The 23,248-nt window shown below is 42.8% G+C and overlaps 1 protein-coding gene and 1 long non-coding RNA gene across 5 annotated transcripts in view; one reads left to right on the forward strand and one right to left on the reverse strand.

Annotated features, from left to right (window-relative positions):
• LOC119713167 (myosin-4-like) overlaps nt 1-7,084 on the forward strand; it is a 39,364-nt gene extending 32,280 nt beyond the window's left edge. For 3 of the 4 annotated variants that reach the window (XM_038165376.2, XM_038165378.2, XM_038165377.2), the window contains exons 33-40: nt 593-717; nt 2,013-2,321; nt 2,405-2,608; nt 2,693-2,818; nt 3,908-4,078; nt 5,515-5,619; nt 5,719-5,814; nt 6,215-6,689. In XM_038165376.2, the coding sequence (XP_038021304.1) occupies nt 593-717; nt 2,013-2,321; nt 2,405-2,608; nt 2,693-2,818; nt 3,908-4,078; nt 5,515-5,619; nt 5,719-5,814; nt 6,215-6,508 (1,430 nt within the window). In that variant the 3' untranslated portion in view covers nt 6,509-6,689. Of the gene's footprint in view, nt 1-592; nt 718-2,012; nt 2,322-2,404; nt 2,609-2,692; nt 2,819-3,907; nt 4,079-5,514; nt 5,620-5,718; nt 5,815-6,214; nt 6,690-6,715 lie in introns of those variants that run through there. The other variant, XM_072025825.1, reaches the window with a different exon arrangement.
• LOC119713172 (uncharacterized) overlaps nt 1-23,248 on the reverse strand; it is a 40,251-nt gene that overhangs the window by 430 nt on the left and 16,573 nt on the right. The window contains exons 2-3 of the long non-coding RNA XR_005260112.2: nt 8,633-10,922; nt 5,617-5,769 (exon numbers count right to left, since the gene is read on the reverse strand). This is a non-coding gene — a long non-coding RNA (uncharacterized lncRNA). The remainder of the gene's footprint in view (nt 1-5,616; nt 5,770-8,632; nt 10,923-23,248) is intronic.

Genomic DNA, 23,248 nt, shown 5'->3' on the forward strand with positions numbered 1-23,248 from the left:
CACCATCATTATATTTCTCCTCCTTCACACCATCATAATCCCCTTGATGGAAAGGGAACACATTAACCGAACAGACAGAAATGTTGATGAAAACAGATACTAATGTTTTTCAGACAGCTTCAGTCATTACCATTAGAAAAGACCTGGTGGGCTGTTGTCTGCCTTCTGGTTGGAGCACCATGCAGATGTGGCACAACAGATTGTCATTTAATCAGCTAACTAATTGTGTAAAGGAATTCAATTCTGTTTTGTGAAGTTTAGTGATCCCTGGGGAGGGAGAATTTGGGAATGAATTTGGGATTTTGGGAATCAAACAGAACTGTCTCTGGAGATACGATATCACTATCCAGAGGTAACTGATACTACTCTCTGAGCTCCCTCCAGTTGGTCCCCCTCATTTTTAAACTTGCACATTGAACTGGAAATAGCAGGTAATCCAAAATAAATATTGCACATGAGACAGGATCTGTTATTTTCTCTCACTGCCATTTCATAATACACCATTATCTCTTCTGTCACTCCCACTGCCAAACAGCAATTGCAGGTGCCATTGGCAACAAGATGAGCTAAATGTGTATTTTCTGTGTTACAGAGGAAATTTCTGATCTTACTGAACAGATTGCTGAAGCTGGAAAAACTAATCATGGACTGGAGAAAGCAAAGAAGCAAACTGAACAAGAAAAATGTGACATTCAGGCAGCATTAGAAGAAGCGGAGGCAAGTGTCCTCAATAAGGGGTCTTGTTTTGGGAGAGACCATAAATGGAGAAAGCAGAACAAATAACATAGAGACTGCCCCTCACCTAATGTAGCATAGCTTGTTGTGCCACCTTACGCACACACAAAAAAAAAAAAAAAAAAAAAAATCAGTCCCAGGCTAAAACTAAGCTCATTTTGCACCACCAGTTTGATTTTGCTCCTCTGAAAGGCTACAGAAAGGTCATTTGTTTCAAAACTCTGACGGTTTTTGTTCCCTAGTCAAAATACATTACGTTACGCAGAGCCTATTCTAATTGTTTTTGTAATTTTCAAGGATGGAGATTTCATAGTATTGCTGGACAACCTTTACCCTTGCTGCTTCGTTCTTGTGGGGGAATATTTTTATGCTTAGTTCAGTCAGGATTTCCATAGTATCAACTTTTTTCTGTTGCCTTTTGCGATGTCCACTTCCATGAAGAGCTTCATTTCATTTTCGCCATAACTCTCCTTAGATAGAATAAAATGGAATAAAAACAATTGACATATCTGATCTTGAGATCACACTAGATGGGACAGCAGTAGGAACAAGAGTTATAGTGGCCATGATAATCCATCTGGTCCAATTTCTGTATCTAAATGTCAGAAGTCTAATCCTGAATTAGTCACCACAGGCTCTTTGTAGAACCAAGAAGGAGAACTAGGTATCTCTGGAGGGTCTGTTCTAAAAAGGAATGCCAGGGCTACATCAAATGCTTAATCCTCTGGATGTGCTTATTTCTGTCCACTTGTTCTGAAGACCCAGCCTCAAACTCTAATTTCTAAACATTGTAAGCTAGATGATATGAATATCACAGGGAAAAGGCTGTATGGAAGGGGGGAATGCTCACACAGTTGTTGGGGCTTCGCACCTTGGGAGGGACTACGTGCAGAGTCTCTAAACAGAATTCAGCATTGAGACACAAATGACAGCAAGCTTCTTCTCAGTATGAGGCTTGGCTTTCCTGTAAATTTAATGTTTTCATGTGTTTTGTTATCTCTGCAGTGTCAACATAGCTCTCAGTGCCCAGAATTTGTGATATTGGAGTCACTGTTCTAAGAAATCTTATTATTAAATTATTGATTACTATCCCACTAAGGTATAATAATTCCTGTGTATGGGAAAAGCAGTCTGCATTTGCAGAGTTAGGCCTTTTCTAAAGGTCCACAGTAATGCAAATATGTCTGTGTTACTGACTGTGAAGTGTCAAAATTCTGCATGGGCGTTTCCTAGAATAGACACTACATAGACAAATAATATTGTTTCAACACTTTTAGGGCTCTTTAGAACACAAAGAAGTAAAAATCTTGCATGTTCAGCTGGAGCTGAACCAAGTGAAGTCAGATGTTGATAGAAGGAATGCAGAGAAAGATGAGGAAATCCAACAGCTGAAGAGGAATCACCAGATGGCATTAGATTCTATGCAAACTGCGTTGGATGCTGAGATTAGAAGCAGAAACAATGCTTTGAGGCTGAAAAAGAAGATGGAGGGAGATCTATATGACATGGAGATACAGCTGAGCCATGCCAACTGTCAGGTGGCAGAGACACAGAAGCACATCAAAGGCATGCAAGGGCAACTCCAGGTAGAGATCAGAAGGGCAGCTGTCCTATAAAGACTTTGACACTCTGCTTGCCTCTGAATCTCATGGTGCTTTCAATTTCAAAGGATTCCCAGCTCCATTTGGATGATGCTTTGAGAGAGAATAACAACCTGAAGGAGCAGCTTGCTATGGTAGAGCGTAGGAACAACCTGATGACAACAGAACTTGAGGAGATGAGAGCTGCCCTGGAGCAGACAGAACGAGTCCGGAAAGTTTCTGAGCAGGAGCTGATAGATGCCAGTGAGCGAGTACAGATTCTCCACTCTCAGGTATTTGGTATCTCCTTTGTAACAGGCATGTTAGTCTGGCATGAAATGGTATGGAAATGAGCTGTCTTTGGACTGTCCCAACAGAACACAAGCCTCCTCAACACCAAGAAGAGACTGGAAGCAGACATTACTTATTTACAGAATGAAGTTGAACAGATCATTCAGGAAGCCAGAAATGCAGAGGAGAAAGCAAAAAAAGCAATCATAGATGTGAGTTCTCCTGCTTGCCTCTCTTCCATTTTATACTACTCCAGTCACATTTATACTTTAGAAAGATAGCCATTAGGTGGGGGAGAATTGATTATTCAACTTAGGAACAGAAAATATCAGTGACGCACAATCCCTCCTACTTGGGCCTTGCACAGCCTCTGCTCTACTGCTTGTCATGGAAGAACCATTCAGTCTAGGTCATCTACTCATGTTCTGTTACCAGTCTGTTTTGACAAAGAACCCTGTCTCCTCTTTTTAATACCTACTTTGTGGGTACTCACTTTGACTTCCAGGGTAGATAGAAAGCAAAAAACAAATGATGGCAAAATTGAAATGGGAAGAATAGCCCAAACCAAGTCCTATTTAGATACAGCAGAAAACAGGAACTGAGACTAAAATCATATGTCTCTATGCAAGAGATACAGAAAATAAAAAGGGAAAATAGAAATGTTTTATTTAAACAAGGAAATTGTTCGACAGTATCAGAAGAAACAAATGTTAGAACTATCCAGAAAGGGTGTATGAAGATGAAACAGAAAATTGTTACACTACTGCAACACATCACGACTCACTTGGGTCTGAAGTACTGTGTTTAGTTCTGGTTCCCCCTCAGCAGCCATGCTGCAGGTTCCCCTATGGCTTCTCTGTCCTTTTTATGAAACCGTGGTGATAGCTATTCAGGATTCTGAAGAGTTCAACGGGCACAAGCTTTTCATTGTTATTAGGAGACATTCAGGGTCATTTAATTGGTAAACACTGCTAAGGAGTCTGACTCTGAAACTTAAGCACCAAACAACCAGATATTTAAAATCATTTAGTTTAGCAGAGATGCTTTTAAACTTTGGATCCTGAGTCATTTGGATGTTGTTCTTGTTGTCATCAACCCTGCCCATACTCCAAGGCAGAGTACCTGTAGAAATACCAACAAATGGTGATCATTCTTATATGACAGACCCTTAGCACAGCCATAGGCACCGACTGAGAATGTAGAGATCCAAACACCAATATGAAGCTGGTCATTGTTCATTGCTCCCAACAAGAGCACGGAACTGCTAGTGATGTGAAGATATAACTCTGTACTATAACCAGGCAGCCATGATGGCAGAAGAGCTGAAGAAGGAGCAGGACACCAGCGCCCACCTGGAGAGGATGAAGAAGAATCTGGAACAAATGGTGAAGGACCTGCAGCACCATCTGGATGAGGCTGAGCAGCTGGCACTGAAGAGTGGAAAGAAGCAACTTCAGAAACTAGAGGCAAAGGTATGGGAGAAACTGGGGTACACTAAGGTCAGGGTCCTGAGTTGATCTTTGGCTGCTGGAATCTCTTGGGAAGGTTACAGTAGAGATTTCCAGCAGGTTTGATGAGGTACATTGAATAGTCAAATGCTGCACTGCATGTAAGGAACTTGAGAACAACCTCATAAAACCTGAATAAGTGGGCAAAGATGGTGGCAGATGAACACCGGTGTAGGCATACTCCTAGGGAAAAATAATTTAAAACATACTTACATGGGGACAAGTTTGGAACTGGCAGTTACAGAAAGAAGAGATTTCAATCCATGACAGGTCTCAGAAACTGCTCAATGTGCAGTAGAAGCAAAAAGCCAAAAAAAAAAATAGTTAGCCTTTATTAGGAAGGGCACTGAGACCAGAGAGAGAGAGAGAGAGAGCATTACTTGCCACTATATTATATGTACTACATGTAGTTTGGTCTCTGCATCTCAAGAAGAACCCACCAGTTAGAGAACCTTCCAGGAAATGGCAGATGAGGGGGTGAAGCTTTGTGATGAGGGACAAACAAGGCTAGGACTCTTCAGTTTGGAGCAGAGATGGATGAGAAGGATGTGATCAAAGTTTACAGAATCATGAAAGTAGTAAACTAGATGCATTCATGATGGTTTGTCATCAAAATGCACAATATTAGAAGGACAAATCATACAGAGAAGATCTTTGCCTGGAGGTCACTTTAAAGCAGATACAAGAAAGTACTATACAGACTGAGCAGTGAAATTCTGGAAACTGCTGTCACAGAAAACTGTAGAGGCAGTGGTAGAAGGTTCAAAAAGGGATTAGGAATCAGCTGTTTATAAACAGACACTTAAGGGAACAGGCACAGATATGTCAACTGAAACTCCTAATCTAATGACAGTGGAAGCTAAACAAGTGCGAGGGAAGTAGACAGTGGCCAGGTTTCCATGCCATCCCTAAATAGCATCTGCTATTGCCACTCCCAGAGACAGAGCACTAGGCTAGATGGAACATTTGCCTGATTCACTTACTGCACTCAATCTATTCCTGTTCCAAGATATAGCACAATTGACTGGGAGTTAGGTGCTTTTGGTCATGGAAGGAAATACCCACCGAAAAAAGAAAACAATTGGTGTCCAAATTTGACTTGCATATACTGCAGAACAACCCTCCCTTCACTGTTTCAGTTTCTTCCTCCCTGACAGATTTAAGCCTGATTTTTGTTAAAGTTGCCCCAGCTACACACAGCAAAGTTCTTTGTTTAAGTAACTGTGGAGTCACACACCATGTCACTACTAATGTAGCATGGTGAATGGGTTTTAGCTAGTCCAAGAAGGAGCTGCAGGAAGCTGCTCTGCAGCCCTTAGTCTGCAAAACCCTGGATCCTACAATGATGTCAGCAGCCCTTCTTGGCAGCTTGCTGTCTTTATCATGATACTCTGTTTCAGATTCATGAGCTAGAAAATGAGCTTGACATTGAGCAGAAACGAGGAATAGAGTCAGTGAAAGTTGCTCGCAAGTATGAACGAAGACTGAAGGAGCTCACTTACCAGGTATTTCAAATCCTCTGCTCTATTCTGTATCTTTCTTGTATTCTAAGTGCATCACATTGGTCCATCTTTCCAGGATGACTTTATTTTCACTTCTCACAGTCTGAAGAGGATAAGAAAAATATTTCCCAGCTTCAGGAACTGGTGGACAAGCTGCAGTTAAAAGTGAAAGTATACAAGAAACAGGCTGAGGAAGCTGTGAGTGCAGGACTCTTTAAATCTTTGTGGGTCCTGGGTGGATATTTCTGAAAAGTCTGGTCTCCCAGGTTCATTAAAATAAGTGAATACTCAGTTTGATGGGACAGTGGTGGCCATTATCTTTGAATATTCCCTATATTTTAAAGAGTTTTGGCTTACAACAGAGCAGGCACAGTTGTAATTATCGTGGAGTTGTTACACTTTTGGAGTCACACCAGCCAGTTTTCCCAGTACTCATGTTCCTGTAAGTAGTACAAATGCACTGAGTTCTGGCACTGCAAGGATAGAGCTGTGAGGCTAACTGTACTAGGTTACATTACTATGGAGCAGGTGCAGGGTGTTAAGTGGAACAGGGTGATGACAGATTGTGTGCATGTCACTGATGGCACCATGATTTCAGGAAGCACAGGCAAACACTAATCTCTGTCGATGCCACAAGACCCAGCACAAGTTGGAAGAGGCTGAAGAACGAGCTGATATTGCTGAAATTCTAGTTAACAAACTGCGAGCCAAAAGCCGTGATATTGGAAGACAGGTGAGTTCAAGGGCTGCAGAGAAGGACCCTTCTTATTCAACAAGTGCCACAAAGATCTCTGCTCAAACACCTGGCAGCGGTCTTTTCCCACTTTTGCACTGGATTGTCATCATGAAGGAAGGACAGAGTTGGCACTTATTCAAAATCAGTGTTTTTTGAAAATCCTGTTGGTGCCTCCCAAGATACATGTATATACCACATATAATCTACTGTAAGAATCCAGGTCTTTCAGCAGAATTGGGAGATAATACTTCTTTGCCAGTAATATGGCATAACATGTGCAATAGCCACAGACCTGTAACAACCCCACATATAATTCAATTACCCCTGATAACCTGCGTATTTATTTATTTATTTAACATTTAGAAATCAGAAGAATGAGGTCCATGACCAGAGCTGCTGCAGGCTCCCTGACACTAGAGACTTCTATGCATACAACAAATATTCATTACCTGCTTCTAATCAGTAGGTATGCATGTAACCGCTGTTTGGCCTCTACATTCTTAGTCAACCCTAAGTAGATGTGAGAAATAAAAACAAACCTGCATGGCACACTGGTGACTGTAAGGGCTATCTCATTTGTAATGAGATTGAGTGTAAATGCTTACAGCAAGTAGGGCAGCAGTTACCCAAGTATGGATTACATCCAATGCAGGGAAAAGAATTCCAAAGGTAATGGGCACAGACACGTCATTTGTCCTCCATGTTTTCAACTTACATGTTTAGATAACAATTAAACAGGAGAACAGAAGAAAAAAGAACGGGGGGGGGGGGGGGGGGGGGGGGGAGGGAGGGAGGAGGGAGGGAAGTCAGCAAACATCTCTCCATAAGCTTAGAAAAATATCAGCATGTTATCAATCTGAATTTAGTAATGTTTAAAGGGCAAGTAAACAGAATCACAGAATTTCTACTAGTTCCAAAACACAGTTTATATACCTTTTGATGGCAGGACCCTCCCCTGTTTCCCCACTGAGTGGGTAATCCAGGTTCACAATCTATTTGATGCTTCACAAACAATGCATGGCCATCAGTTGCCGGCCTGCTAAATTTCAAATTTCTTTTGACATTTTTACTGCTTGAAGTGGTAATGTTTCTTCACTTATCTGACTTATCACACCGTGATTTTCACCTAATTGTCCTAAGGAGTCTGGTTGTCTGCATTTTACTAGGTCACCTGCTAAACTTTCTTATCACTGTAAGCATATCTCAGTACCACATTCCCTCCTTCTAAACAATGTAACTCTGCAAAAACAACATTTCTATTCCCACACAGGTCACACTGGTTCTGATACAAGCCAGGATGCCGTTGGCCTTCTTGGCCACCTGAGCACACTGCTGGCTCATATTCAGCCAACTATCCAACATCACTCTGTGATGGGTGCTGGGTGCTCAGGGAGTCTACACTCTACCAACATGCATACACTAACATCGAACTTTCTAAATATATATAAATCTAAATATATATATCATTGCTTTTACATATTAAACCCAAGTTCTGATTGTACATATGTACAATCAGAAAAGGTATCAATTGAAATATAAACATGGCAAAGTTTTAAAAGGCAAGTGTTTAACAAACAATCCTTTAATTCTATTACTATTAATGTCTATGACTGGGGGAGCATAGTTGGAGTTGGAATTCCTGGTTGAAGTGCTCCCATATCTTCCATGATTTCATTAATTTCTCTCAGATCATATAGCAGTCTCCATTTTCCATTCCTTTTCTTGATTACAAACACTGGAGAATTCCAGGGCTAGTCATGGGAACAATATGTCACACTTTAAGTTGTTAAGCAACTCGGCCTTCAAGTCTTATGTATCCTATTCTTTCCGGATTGAAGGGAAACATATCCATCTCCTTTTCAAGGCCTGGGTAAAAAGGCATATCCAGGTCACCAGGGGGCATAACAGCAAAGGCCTGTGATGGCAGTACTGGCGGGGGGGGGTGTGGGGGGGGGGTGTGTGGGGGGGTGGGGGGGGGCGATGGTGTAGAAGGATGGGTGGATGAGCCCACAGCTCCCTCGCTATCTGGCAAACCCCACGTTTCTGACTGTGGTCCTACATGGCTCTTTAAGGCCTCAGAGACTGCTCACCAGGTGCCAAGCAATCCCACTGCAACCTTGTCATTTTTAGTAGCAGAGTCCCACACCTTGACCTCAATTTGGTCCCATGTTTAACGATCATAAACTGTCGGATTGTTAATAAATGGAATAAGCTGTAAGGTTACCAGGACAGTCTTTGTTTCTAAGGACATATGATTCTCCATAATGCATAACTGCTTACCAATAAGGGGCAGTTGTGTGCGCAGGTTCGCTTCTCTCAGTTTGAGCTTCTTTCCAGCTCCGGTGCGCCTATTTCCAGTGACTTTCTATACAAGCTTCTTTGAGCGGTTTGCTGAGTTTGGCTGAACTTATCTTAATTAGGTGATCAGTTCCTGTCCTGGTCCCTGTCCTGTTAGCCTGTCCCTATCCTGACATGCGGAAAACTCCACAACCATAGGGTTGTAAAGTAGGTATACTTTATTGTGGTGCACCGGGCACACTGGGAATAGCTTCCCTCAAAAAGGTGCACGCCTGCCTGGTCGTCTCTCACAACTTTATACATGAATACTGTTACATATTACATGAGCTGTAATGCATATTCATTATTTCCCCCGAAAAGGCAGACCTCTTCCAAGTACTCATTTCTATACTCCCCGCCCTTAGCTCCTCCTGGTTGCGCCTGCGCAATGTAGCCTGGTGGTTGTGGGCAGGAGTCTTTCAGGATGAAGGCAACGAGGAAGAGGAGGTTAAACTTTTTACCTTTCTGGACGTTGACCTTCTGTTGGACAGTATTTAGAAGTTTTTTGTTTATCTTTGCCTTGTTTCCTGCCAACAAGTTGTTCATTCTTCCCTAATGAGTTGTTCGTCCTTCCCTAATCCGTTGGTCTTGAACGATATCTTCCTTTTTACATATGCTTCTCACAAGGTTCTCATCTACATCCCAGATAATTAGGATATTTTACCATATATGTAGGTAAATATTAATTCAGATAAGTTTTAGCATCTTCCCCATCTCAATTCGTTCCTTTTTTTCTATTTCTTTATTGATGACATAACTTCATTATATCGTGTTGCCTTTTCATCTTGAGGACAGGCTCTCCTCTTTTACCTTTTGCCCCGCAGCACTCCTTTTCAAAGCAACTTCTCATTGGTCAAACAACTTTGCCCGGCAACTAGCAAACACCCAGCAACTTCCATGCCTTAACAGCTGGAGAATAGCAACCTGAGACTGCATGGAGTCTCCTGAATCACCCTTCTTTGTTCCCTCTGAACTCTACATTCCTGATGGCCTCATCGTTAAGAGTCTGATGTTATCATCAACCGTGGGGCTTGTCGACCCCCATGGCCACACTCCCACATCTCCCCCTTCTTTAATAATATCAACCATCTTCTTGGCACAAATTATAGCTCCATATATCACTAGCACTTATGAACTGCTCCATTCTTCTGTCTGCCTTAGCAGTCCCTGACACAGTCCTGTAGGAAAGGGTAGAGCCTCTGCTCCATTACAGTGCATGTGTGAGGATCTGCGGTGTCTAAGGGATGTGTGGCGATTTGCTGCATATGCTGTTTCCTGTGGTGTAGAGACCTGCTTGTGGAAGAAAGGGAAAATAAGGCGGCCTGCTCCATGCTGCCTGCGTGGGGCAGGAAGGCCGTGCTGTGAGCGTCCAAGGAGGGAGGGAGGGGGGGATACGCCGCACGGAGCGCCGTGGGGGCAGGAAGCCGCATGGCTGGCGCAGCTTCCACGAGAACCCCGCCGAGCCCACCCACCCAGACCGCGGAGCGGGGTAGCCCGGCGCCAGCGCTCTCCCGCAGCGCTGGGAAGCCCCGGCGCGCCGTGGGGCCGCAGCAGGGGCTCCCGGGAGGCCAGGGTCGGGGGGGCCGTGCCGCCGCCCGGTCGCGGAAACCCAGCCTGCGGGGGCCGGCGGCGCCTGCAGAGGGCGCTTCCTCGCCGCGCCGGGGCCGGTGGCGGGTGGGGGCCGTCCCACCCTGTTCACTGCTGTGTCGGAACCGCCGGGCGACTGCCCGGGCCGGGACGGAGGCCTTGCGGCAGGGAACGTTCCTTCTCTTTCCGCCCTTAGGGAGAGAAGTGCTTTCACCGTACGCAGTGTCGCAGCTTCTCAGCCCTGGTTTCTCTTCCAAAGACGAGCAAGCTCGTGTGTCACGAGGTGCAGGCCCAGAGCCTGAGGGGCGTCACCCAGTGAACTCTAGTCTCCACGGTTTGGAAACATCAGCCAGAAACCTCTTCCGAGGGTGGTGCTGGAGCAGGGCCACATCTGAGTTCTCAGCCTGACCTAGGAGCCTTCCGAGGTAGCCCCATCCCTTGCCACGGTCTCGGTTTCCCTCCACCAATTTCATGCTTCTGTAACATGGTGGGATTGTACTCTCACCTCAAAGTGCCACTCTGATACACTGTGTTTCGGCACCCTCTGTGGTGAGTACGGTCCACACATTGAAAAAAGAAAGGGCCGTTCCAGGCCTCCATTGCCCAGGTCTTTATCAAGCTGCTTGTCATTTTCTAAGGATCAGACCTAAGTGAAAAATAAAAATTAAAATTAAAAAAAAAAAGATCATTTAAAAGAATTATATAATTTCTCAAAAGCAAAGATAAGGAGCCAATTAATTGGCTGTAGCTTCAAATTTTTCATTTTAAAACGTCTCTGTGTTTCATGTCAATAGGAGCCATGTGGGGTAATCATGTTCAGCCAGGTGGTTCTGAGTGTCAGAAGCTCTGATCATTATTTTGTTTAATTTTTGTATTTGGACACAGGTGCCATCAACGTACATCAGCTGGTCACACCTGTCAGGTTTCCTGCCTCCCCTCATTTACATTCAGTACTTAGTGGTGCACTATTCTTATCTCCTTTATCTCATTCCTTGTTCCTTCCATCTCATTCCTTTCTCATTTGGAGAATTCAAAAATTGTTTTGGGAAACAATTGTGGCAGTTGTTCTTGTATGTTGTGTTCAGTTTGGGCTTCTGTCATCCTTCCGTGTTTTGTACCCTGTCATCACTGCTGGCTGTAACCCATTTGCCTCCTGACTGGTCATCATCCTACTTGTATTCAGGGTTCTTTGTGCCAGTCATAGCTCTCTGGTGTTTTGTCTACTAATGCCCCATCACATGATGGTCTGTGATCACTGCCTGCCAAGCTGGTCAAAATCATCTTATTGTTTCTCTTCTTTTGCTCCATGGCTACCTGCTGTGATTGGCTCTAGCTTGTACGTTCCTCAGCATGGCATTTTCAATTGTTAGAGATACGTATGGTTAGCAACGTCACAAACACAGAAGTCTGACTTGAATTGTCATTGTGTCCAACCCCCTCTAAACTGGCAAGTCCTGCCCACACTCACATGACATGATACGGTTTTCATTGGACAGCTGTGCACATTAGGACCACAGTGGTCTGCCTCAGCCAACAAACCATGCTGCGGTAAGCACAATGCTAGCACATAAAGTAGATTAGCAGGGTTTATCCTTTTGTTAAGTACAAACCAGTTCTTATAATTTTATTTGTATATAAAGGAAGAAATATGCAAAGAGGAGAAATAACATCTGCATTGAAGTTTTGTTCTGCAGGAGTGTTTTTTAACACCATTTTTCTTTAACATGATGAAAGCTAAAAGCACATTTATAAAGCTGAAAGCAAAGCCTTCGTCTGAAAATTTCTTTGAACTCCCAGAAGTTTCTAGATGTGCATGATAGCTGTCATAAGGTGAGATGTCATGTAGAACCCTCTGTGTCCTTTGCTTTGTCGCAGTATACCAGGAAAGGAGAGTTAATGGAATGAGCAGACACATGTATTACCGATGAGCCAGCACTGGCTTATTCTGGGCATGCCAGTCAGCAGTAAGAAGGATCATTCTGTGTGATCAGCTGTTTCTCTGCAGCTGTATTTCAGTAAATCAGCCTGTTAGGTGTTCAGGTCATATGTTAGCATCAGCAGTTAAAAGAGCTTCAGTGGCTTCCTTTCATGACCTCTGATCATGTCACCATGCTCATTTAAGACAGTTTTGGGAGAGACATAGAAGGGACAAGGTAAATGTAAAAGACTTAGTCCAACTCTATACTACTCATCACCACTGTACAGAGGCAGAGTGCACTGTCCAAGCTGATGGTGGGCACAGTGCTCAGGCCAAAGGCTTGAACTGCTCTTAAGTTGAGGGAAAAATAAATAAATAAACAAACAAATAAATAAATAAATAACAGGCCACACCTTTAAATTAGCTATAAATGTCAAAATAAAAATTCGTGTTACCTGTTCTTCAGAAATTGCGCACTGTTCAACCAAGTATTTTCACACAGAGGTGAAATGTGAGAAGACAAGACAGTGGCACTGAGCCTCCATAGACTGGGAAGAATGTGAACACAGGTCTGTGCCTAGCAATTCCAGGAAGCAGCTCTAAGCTCTGACCAGCTTTGGAGTGTTTTGTATTTCTTTATTTCTGTATCCCTGTACTTAGCTTTTGCTTCTGAATGTATAAGAACTGCAGGTGTATTAGCATTAGCATTCTGAACAGAAGCAGACAGTTTCTAGAAAACAGGACAGGGAGTAAAGTGGACAAAACCAACCAAACAGAAAGCTGGAAGAAAACTGAAACAGGACAGCTGCTAGGGTTTCTAAATAAATTTTGTTTATTTCTTTAAGACCAAGAAACATACTACTGTTCATTTAGTTGACCTATGAGTATTTTAAGTTATACCGGGGAAATAAAAAGGACATACTCTTTATTTTATGACAGTAACAAATAAGCTTAATAGGAGAGCTGGAGCTTTGTCATACCTCAAGGTGTACTAAGAATGTACTGGAATGTTAGTATACGTCACGGTGTATTAAGAACTCCTAGTAGTTTGCCTATCTGTGAAGTCAGAAGGAGGATTAAAATGCTGATTTAAAAGCATACCATGCACACACAAAGTTTATCCTTTCTAGGCATGGTGCCTGCTGCTCCTTTGAGGTCCTGGGGGAACAGATGGAAGTGGGATTCATTCCAGGGGCCTGCAAGATTCACTTTCAAGCCTGCAGGGCCTTTTGTGAGAAAAAGGGTAAATTGTGCTGAGAGTTACAGGCCATTTGCGTATGTCTGTGACCAACATTGGACCTTGTGCGGCTCTAAAAATATTTTGCAGAAAATTAGGATTTCTCAGGGATGAAACCTTGCTCCTGTATGTCACCATTGCCCATCACATATATTACCAGACAAAGCACAAGAAGACTGAGGTACCTTTTCAACTGGTAAATTTTGGTCTAATTGACCTCATATGTTTGTTCTAATTCTATGAAATAATAAATCCTTTTATATTTTCTACCTGGGATAGAACAACTCCCTGCATCAGTGCAGACTAGGAATTGACTGGTTAGGGTGCAGCTCTGCAGAAAAGACTTAGGGATCCCCATGGAAAACAAGCTAAACATAGGTCAGCAATGCACTCCTGTAGTGATAATACTAATCAGTCATTGGATTGCATTGCATTAGTAAGTAGCTAGTAATGGACCCAGCAGGTAGGGGGATGTAATTATTCACTTTATTTGACACTGATGAGACTGCTTCTGTAATACTTTGTACAGTTCTCTGCCATGCCCCACACACCCTGCGCCCCGATTATATTAGAGGTGTCGACATACTGGAGAGAATCCAGCAAAAGCCCCTAGTATTACTGGTCAGCTGTAACATGCCATATGACGATGCAAAGAGAATTAGATTTGTTTGGCCTGGAGAAGAGGAGGCTTAGGGACTATGTAACTAAAACTAACACAGCTGAAAAGGGGGTATGCAAATTAGATGCATTCAGGCTTTTCCTGCAAGTGCAAAGTGGAAGGCCAAAAGGCAATGGTCTCATGTTGCAAACCAGAAAGATGTTTTTTGACAAATACATTGTTTGCCATGAGAGTGGTGATGCCCTGTGACATGCTGACCAGAGACTCTGCAGAGAATCTGTGTCCTTAGGGATTTACAGAATTCCCATGAGCAAGGCCTTGAGCAACTTTATCTAGCTTTTAAGTTAGGTCTGCTTGGAGTAGAAAATTGTAGTGAAGACCTCCAATAGCCCTTCCAAGCCACATTTTTCAGTGATTCAGTGAACCCACCTAGCAGTGGCTTTCTTCTGGTTGAAGACTGATCAGTTCAGTGAAAAGGCTGGAGAACACAAAACTAATACCAGCCACAGGAGAGTCAGAAGGATGCAGCTAACAGGAAGGGTGGTGGCTGAGGAAGGATGGCATGGATGGTCTCTCAGACACCATCCAAGTGAGCTACCCAATCACTTCCTTAGGTGCCCAAAGTGATGACTCCAGGTATAAAGTGCAATATCTTTTTCCCGTTATATAGCATAGGATTTTAATCTCCATCATTGAAGATATTTAAAAGCCATCTGGACATAGTCCTGGGCAAGCAGACCTAGGTGGCCCTGCTTGTGGACTAGATCACCTCCAGAGATCACTTCCAGCCTCAAACATTCTGTGATTCAGTTATTGTCATTTAATATGTTGATCTTAACATCTGGTCTAACTCCAGCCACCCAGTTTCACTCATGCCCACAGGAGCATGTTTCCTTTCATGTATCAGTATCTCTAACCCTTATTTATCACCCAAAATATTAGAGAACATTTAAAATCTAAGATTAAAATTTCCAATTAAAAATCTAAATTAACTGTAAATCTGAATTTATCATGTGCATGTTTCCTGGGTATGATCTACTTATTTAGAGTACATTACATAATTAGGATATGTGACTGTTTATTTCAAACCTTCTTAATCATCTTAGTTACCTCTCTGGGGCAATGGAGACCATGAAAACCCTGTAACTTTTTCTTTCCACTGTGTCTGACAACATGACCCAAAACAGAAACTTCCCCACTAGCCAGAGAAGCTCACTTGATTTTCAGATCTTCTTCTTTCTGTACCCTTTCTGGCCACAGGAGACTTTCTAAGAAAATCTTCTGGGTATTTCCTTTCTTTCAATTATTTCCTAAGTACCCAAATCTCATTGGATATGTGAAATTAAGGCTATTGTTATTAGAATCATAGAATAGTTTGGGTTGGAAGAGATATTGAAGATCATCTAGTTCCAGCCCCCTGCCATGGACAGAGATACTTTCCTGTCCTGGTTTCAGTTAGAACAGAGTTAATTTTCTTCCTAGTAGCTGGTAGAATGCTATGTTTTGGCTTAGGATGAGAAGAGTGCTGATAACACCCCGATGTTTTAATTGTTGCAGAGCAGTGCTTACACCAAGCCAAGGACGAGCTTCTTGCTCTGTCCTGCCAACGGGCAGGCTGGGGGTGCAGCAAGAGCTGGGAGGGGACAGACCCAGGACAGGTGACCCAAACTAGCCAAAGGGGTATTCCAGACCATCTGACGTCATGCTAAACAATATATAGGGGTGGCTAGCCGGGGGGAGAGGGCTGAACTGCTCGGGGTTAGGCTGGGCATCAGTCAGTGGGTGGTGAGCAATTGCTTTGTGCATCACTTGTTTGTACACATAATTATTAGTACTATTATCATCATTGTACTATTATTATTATTGTTATTATTATTATTGTTATTATTATTTTCCTGCCTTATTAATCTGTCTTTATCTCAACTCACAGGCTTCACTTTCCATTTCTCTCCCCCGTCCCAGAGAGGGAGGGGGAGCGAACGGCTGTGTGGTATTTAGCTGCCAGCCGGGTTAAACCACGACATTTCCACTAGACCAGGTTGCCCAAAGCTCCATCCAACCTGGCCTTCAACACTTCTAGGGATCAAGCATCCACAGTGTATCTGGGCAACCTGGTCCAGTGCCTCACCACCTTCATTATGAAGAATTTCTTCCTTATATCTAGCCTAGACATACCTTTTTTAGTTTAAAATTGTTAAACCTTGTCCTATCACTACATTTCCTGATAAAAAGTCTCTCCCCATCTTTCTTTGTAGGCCCACTATAAGTTCTCACTAGAGCCTTCTCTTCTCTAAGCTAAATAAATTCAGCTTTCTCAGCCTTTCTTCACAGAACTGGTGCTCCAGCCCTCCTCTGGACTCATTGTAAAATGTCCATGTCCTACTTGTGTTGGGGGCTCCAGAGCTGAATGCAGTGCTCCAGGTGGGGTCTTACAAGAGCAGAGCAGAAGGAGATAATCACCTTCCTTGCTTTGCTGGTCACACTTCTTTTGATGCAGCCCAGGATACAGTTGACTTTGTGGTCTGGAAGAGCGCATTGCTAACTCATGTTGAGTTTTTCATCCACCACTACCCCCAGGTCCTTCTCTGCAGGACTGTTTTCTATCCACTCATTATCAAGCCTATATTCATGTTTGGGATTGCCCTGACTCAGGTGCAAGACCTTTGCTCTTGATCTTATTATTTGATACCAGTATGGATCACTGTCTCAGTTAATATGGCCAACTTCATAATCTTTTGGTCAGCTCCAGGTCTAGGTATAGCTTGTTGGACACAAGGAGCAGTGACCCTAACTTTTTCCAACTCTCCCACTGCAATTTGCAGAGCCGCAGAGTAGTTTGGAAATGAAAGAGCCGGAGAGAGTCATCTGCGAGGGCTGAGAAAGAGTTGGGGAATTATTTTTAGTAGATCCCCACTGGAAAATGGAATGAGGAAAAGGCTGGTCACAGTAAGCAGTGCTGTACTGGGTCTTTGTTAGAAAGTTCCAAGAGGAGGACAAGCAGTGGACTTCAAGTGCCAGTTTGCAGACAGCTTACTGCCAACCTGTTGTTTGTAAGTTTGTGCCAGCAACAGCAGATTTTAAAGATTAAAACTGTCAAGGGAAAACTAATGCTGAGTTTCCAGAGAGCTTGTGGGACTGAATCCTCATCTTCAGTAATAGAGATGAACATAGTTTTTGCCTAATTCTTAGAGACTTTCCTGTATGACTCATTGTTCATGAGATAATAGCAGCTTTATACACAGATGGTTGCAGAACAGAGACACCATTGAGAGGAAAACACTAAGACATCTATGTTCTGCAGATACAGGCACACACATATACACAGATCAACGACTTTATCCACAGAAAGCAGACAGTCAGTCCTGCTCAGTGTGCTCATGCAGAATCTCTGCTCTTTCATGACATAAGAAATCCCTGATGGCATTCAAGTAATGAGCAGTTCATGATGAAGAGCAAAGTTTAGTATCAGTGAAATATTAATGTCCAAATGAGCACACCCAGGGGAAGTTTGGCTGGAGGACTACCTAGCTGGATTGCTCTTTTTAGCTGGCTAAAGGTCTAATTCTCCGTGGGATCAAAAGTTCAGATGCTCTGGGACCCAGCAACCTGTTGTAGATGATCTGGCAAGACCAAATCACACCACTGAGACTGATGCTAAACCAGAGAGAAAAATATTTGAAGGAAGGTTTATGGGCTTTTGTCAGAGACATCTTGGGATATTTTCCTGCTTTTCCAATGCCTCTTCATTTGATCTTGGACAAATTCCTTAAGATGCTTAAAGTAGGTGATTCATGTATGTGCACGTCCACGTCCTTACATGCAAGTAACTTTCAGTTCAACCATTCAAGTTTGGGCATCAGTGCAGCTATAACACAAAGGTCAGTGTAGGTGAATTGTGCTTATGACAGTGGGCCAACATTGCCTCAGACAAAACAGGCAAGAGGCAAGTTCCAAAATACAGTGCCTGAACTGGAAAACCTGGCTACAGGATCTTATGGATACCAGAAGTTTTCATGGGCTCAAAAAATAACTGCCCAAAATAATGGAAATGAGCTCTTCTAAATACAAGATACCGTTTCTCACTGGGGAGGATCTGAGCTATCATTAGCAGGAAATCCAGAGGATATTCTTCAGAAATAAGTCTCTGCACCTGTCCTTTTCACTAGACTTCTGCTGTTAAACATTGCTGGCAAGAGGCTAATAAACCAGACAGACCTGTGTTCTAACCCAGAGCTATTTATATATAATTCACCCTAGAGCTATTAGCTCTACAGGTGAATTATCCTGGCGGGCAAATCCAGTTTAGTCTCAGATGAATCACCACAAGCTGTTCGTTCATGTCATATCACTGTCCCTTTACAGACAGAGACTGTGTTTGTTTAAGTCTGGCTCTAAAACAGTAGGTACAATTCTGGATATTGGCAGATGACACAGGTACAGATGACTAAACCTGCCCTAGAACATCACTAAGTTTTACAGTGGCCACAGTCAGGCAATGAACTGAACATCTGATCTGATCTTATTTTCATAATGGACCTTGTACAAGGAGAGTTCCAATGTCAGCAGAGCCACCTGAACAGGGCTCTGAAACAGGCAGAAATCAAAGGTAAATCTATTCTCTATCATCAAATGCATTGTTGTATTGTGTTTGAAACACATATTTGGTCATATGAACATGAGTCATAATTCTGAGTCCTCTCCCTGGAATGTTTGAATTCCTAGATGCTTAAATTTCCAAGTGTGATACTCCAGAATATCTAGTTTAGGAAGTTACTAAACTGCAGTTTGGTTGACGATGGGATAATATTCAAGGGAAAAACTTCTATATGTTTTCTTGTTCTTTCACTCTACCCCATGCATTCTCTTTGAGTTGCTGTAGTCTAGATTAAGTTTTGTTCTGAGCTTCTGTATCTGTTCTTATGTTTTGGCTGTTCAAAGCATTGGAAATAGTCCTTTCCCATCAAAAACTATAGCATTTAAACATTTTAAAAACTGGTAATATCTTTTATGTACAGGCTTAGAATATTTCCTCTCCAACAACAGAACTAATTTATTCTAGGCAGTTAGACTGCAAAGATCATTTAAAGATCTACTACTACATGTGGTTTCTTTTTAGTCTCTTTCTTGGCTAATTCTTGGCCTCATGATATCTGGTGTTGCTGTGTCTTGCAAATTGGTATGGCCAATCAATTTTTCAAGTGAACCTACAGCAGTCTGTCATAACTAAAAAAAGCTCTCCCATGCACCTATGTTAGCTCCTCTTTTGGAGATCTGCAGGATCTTTTTTTTTTATTTTTATTTATTTTTTTTTTTGCCATGGGCTAAAGAGATTGTTAGGTGTTGCATTAAATATGGACCATGCTGTTTCTACTGCTGTCAGATGCGGACTTTTGATTACTCCTATAATGTTCTTAGGCCCCTCTTCAGGGAATCTCCACATCTGTACAGGACTTAAGTGGTGTCACTTTAAGCTCCAGATACAATCTGTAAAATCAAGCCAAGAAGGATTAATTCACCTCTGACTAGATGACTATAACTGAGGCTCTCTGCAGCATTATATGAAGTTGGCTTTTTCCCATTCACAGACACCATTTTAGTGACACTAAGGTTTGCTTAAAAGTTTGATATCTAAGACTAAGGTCTTCATCCTAGACTTTTTGGCAGCAGACAGAGAAAAAGGTCCTCTCAAGTTGAGATTCATCTAATTTTAATACAGAATGTGTTCATGTGACACTAATTCTAGAATGGGCTTTTCACTGCTAATTGGAATACTCTCACAGATCAGATGACAGAATATAACAGTTTTGATGGCTCAGGAAATGAATCTGTAGTGATCTTACAGCCAGAGGGATTGTTCTGAGCATCAGTCAGACCTGCTGAGTACTAGCCAGAGAATACCTGCATCCCAACAAGATGTTTTAGGTGAGCTGGAACAGATGATAGAAAAAAAGACTGAAACTAAAAGCTGAACAATTCATTCCAATGCTCTGTACCATTGCTGTTGCAAACATTCATACTTCTAAGATGGCTTCTTTATCTTCCATCCAGTGTCTCTGGTTCTCATATCTTATGCTATATGAAAATGATTTCTGTGACCAGAAATCCTCTTTCTTATAATGAACAAGTCATTTCCACAATAATATCCTTTACAATAAAGAGAAGACATGATGCAGAAGCAAACATTTGTATAAGCCTTTGGTGAGAGAGCTGCTCTCTGTGCAAGTAAAGCCATTCTTCAAGTTGAGAAGTAGGACCAGGCATATCTAAAGAAAATCTGACCACGTAATTATCTGAACAGTGGAATGAGGATTGCTTTGGGGACCTGTTCAAGAAATATACTTCGAGTGACTGAAAGTGATTTATAGTGACTCTGTTATGTACAAAGCCTTTCTGTCATCAGGTCTGATGTTTGTACACAACCGAAGTGAAATTGTAGTAACAGACTTAGAAAGTAAAATATGTATGAAGGTAGTGTTTACATTTGGACCTGTCTGCTAGTAGATGTAAAGTCCTGAAAAGCTGAAGTTTGTAATTGTTTCAGGAAATGGACAATCCCAGGACTAAAAACCCGCTGAAGGATTTTTCACTGAGAAAGTTTACCTACAGAACATAAGGCACTACAAATATCAGAAAGGTAGATGGGAAAGCAGAACAAGCTAGAAGAATAAAAATAGCAGAGGAAAAAATGTCAGAAACTAACAAAAAAAAAATTAACACTAAACATTAGAAAGAAAAGAAAAATTTGAATAAAATTCATTGTTGTACATGAAAGCTCTGTATTTGTATCTGTGTTCCAACAGGGACATAGATTGGATTGTATTTTCTGAAAAGAAAAGAAAAAAAGAAAAAAAAGAAAAAAAAAGTGTTGTTTTTTTTTGGTTCAAATCTAGTTCTTCCCATCTACCAATGGCACTGTCAGAGAAAACTGCTGAAAGCTGTACATGTATGTATGCCATCATAATCAGGTCAGTTGCTTTTTGTCAGACAAGGCACAGCTGTTGTGATAACACATAATGGTTGTGAGATAAAGTGCGTGTGTATGTGTGTGTATCATCAAGGTCTCTCAAACACATGTACAATGAGTTCAGTGCTCACACACTTGCACATAACTAAGATTCTAAGAGAGCAAACTCCCATTTGCCATTCAGATAACCTCTCCAGGGAGGTGTGTTGTCTTCCTGGAGTGTGTGTCAAAGACATTAGGAAGTCTCTGTCGCAACTCATTAAACCAGAGGGCTACTATCCTCTTACCGTCATTGTCCTGGTTTCAGTTAGGATAGGGTTAATTTTCCTCCTAGTAGCTGGTAGGGTGCTACATTTTGGATTAGGATAAGAAGAGTGCTGATAACACCATGATGTTTTAATTGTTGCAGAGCAGTGCTTACACCAAGCCAAGGACGTCTCAGCTTCTTGCTTTGTCCTGCCAGTGGGCAGGCTGGGGGTGCAGCAGGAGCTGGGAGGGGACAGACCCAGGACAGCTGACCCAAACCGGCCAAAGGGGTATTCCATACCATCTGGGGTCATGATAAACAATATATAGGGGTGGCTAGCTGGTGTGGGGTGGCTGGCTGCTCAGGGATAGGCTGGGCATCAGTCAGTGGGTGGTGAGCAATTGCATTGTGCATCACTTGTTTCATACACATTATTATTAGTAGTAGTACTATTACTATTGTTGTTGTTATTTTCCTGTCTTAATAAACTGTCTTTATCTCAACTCACAGGCTTCACTTTCCCATTTCTCTCCCTCATCCCAGAGAGGGAGTGGGGAGGGTAAGCAAATGGCTGTGTGGTGTTTAACTGCCAGCCAGGTTAAACCACAACAGTCATTCAGGCTGGGTCCCGGGAAGCTGCAACAAGGAAAATGAGTAATATTAAAAAAGACTTTGCATCCCTGGGAAGGATGTTGAAGGGATCAGGGGTGCAGGTAGTGTTCTCCTCTATCCTCCTGATGGGTGACCAGGACCCTGAAAGAAGGAAGAGAATGAGGCAGGTAAATGACTGGCTGAGAGGGCGGTGTCCAGACCAAGGCTTGGGTATTTTGATCTTGGGCAGGCCTTTGAGAAGCAGGGTATGTGGGCTGCTGACAGACTCTGACTCAGCAGGTGGGGCACAAGTGTATTGGGGAGCAAGCTCTCTGGACTGATTACCAGGGCTTTAAACTAGGTTCAGTGGGGGAAGAGAGGGGAGTTAGATGTGACTGAAGAGGGCTAGGGGATGTTGTCTCTGCTGTCACTGTTGAAGGCAGCAGGGAAAAACCTCTGAGTTGTCCCATAGGATCATCTGAGTGTTCCTCAAAGAAGGCAATGCTCCTGATAGCCCTTTGGGAATCTTCTTGCATCCCTCTAGAGGTAACTGTGCCTGCTGCTTCCCTAAAGTGCCTGTGTAATACACAATGAATGTTTGTTCATTGTCTTTTGTGTTATAAAAACAAGGAGTTCTGTTTGAGGAGCGGGAGTTGTGAAAGCTCCCTGCTGAAGTAAGGAGCTGTATAATACTTGGCTAGACACTATGAAAATTCTTTTGCTTAATGTAACAAAAAAGAGAAGCCCCTCCCCTTCTCTCCTTCTGCATCTCAGTTGCCTCTTTTGTTCAAAGACACTGCTGCAAAGCTCATGTAACCATCTCCTGATAAGTTGCTAAAGTGGTGTATCAACATCCTGCCTTCCTGTCTCACGCTGGGCCAACATGACCAAATAAAAACAGAAGTTGAACCACAACGCTGAGGAAGACTACGGCCTTCATCTTCACGACCACCAGAGGGACAGAGACGACCCCCTAGCAACAGTGCGCGCAGTCGCAGAATATACCAGGATGTGCTGCGTAATCCCGGAATTACCAAGATATAAAAAGGGACCCTGGCGGGGGTGAGGTGCACGCCGTTGGCGGAGCTGAGACTCCCCGGCTGCCCAGCGCTGTTTTGCTTGCTGTTGCTTACTCAATAAATTCCTTTCTATTATTAATGCAATGCTCTCTGAAAATTAATTAAGGGGGCAATTTAGGGGGTTGTACTGGGTCTGGCTGGAATGTTAATTTTCCCGGCAGCAGCCCATACAGTGCCGTACTCTGTACTTGTAGCTGGAACAGCAGTGTTATCACACCAGTGTTGTGTCTACTGCTGAGCAGCAGTGGCACAGTATTAGGCCTTTCTCTAACCCTCCTAGGGGGTGGGCAAAAAGTGAGGAGAGAAACATCACTAGG

The sequence above is a fragment of the Anas platyrhynchos genome, chromosome 19 (genome assembly GCF_047663525.1).
Source record: "Anas platyrhynchos isolate ZD024472 breed Pekin duck chromosome 19, IASCAAS_PekinDuck_T2T, whole genome shotgun sequence".
In the NCBI taxonomy this organism is placed as follows: domain Eukaryota; kingdom Metazoa; phylum Chordata; class Aves; order Anseriformes; family Anatidae; genus Anas; species Anas platyrhynchos.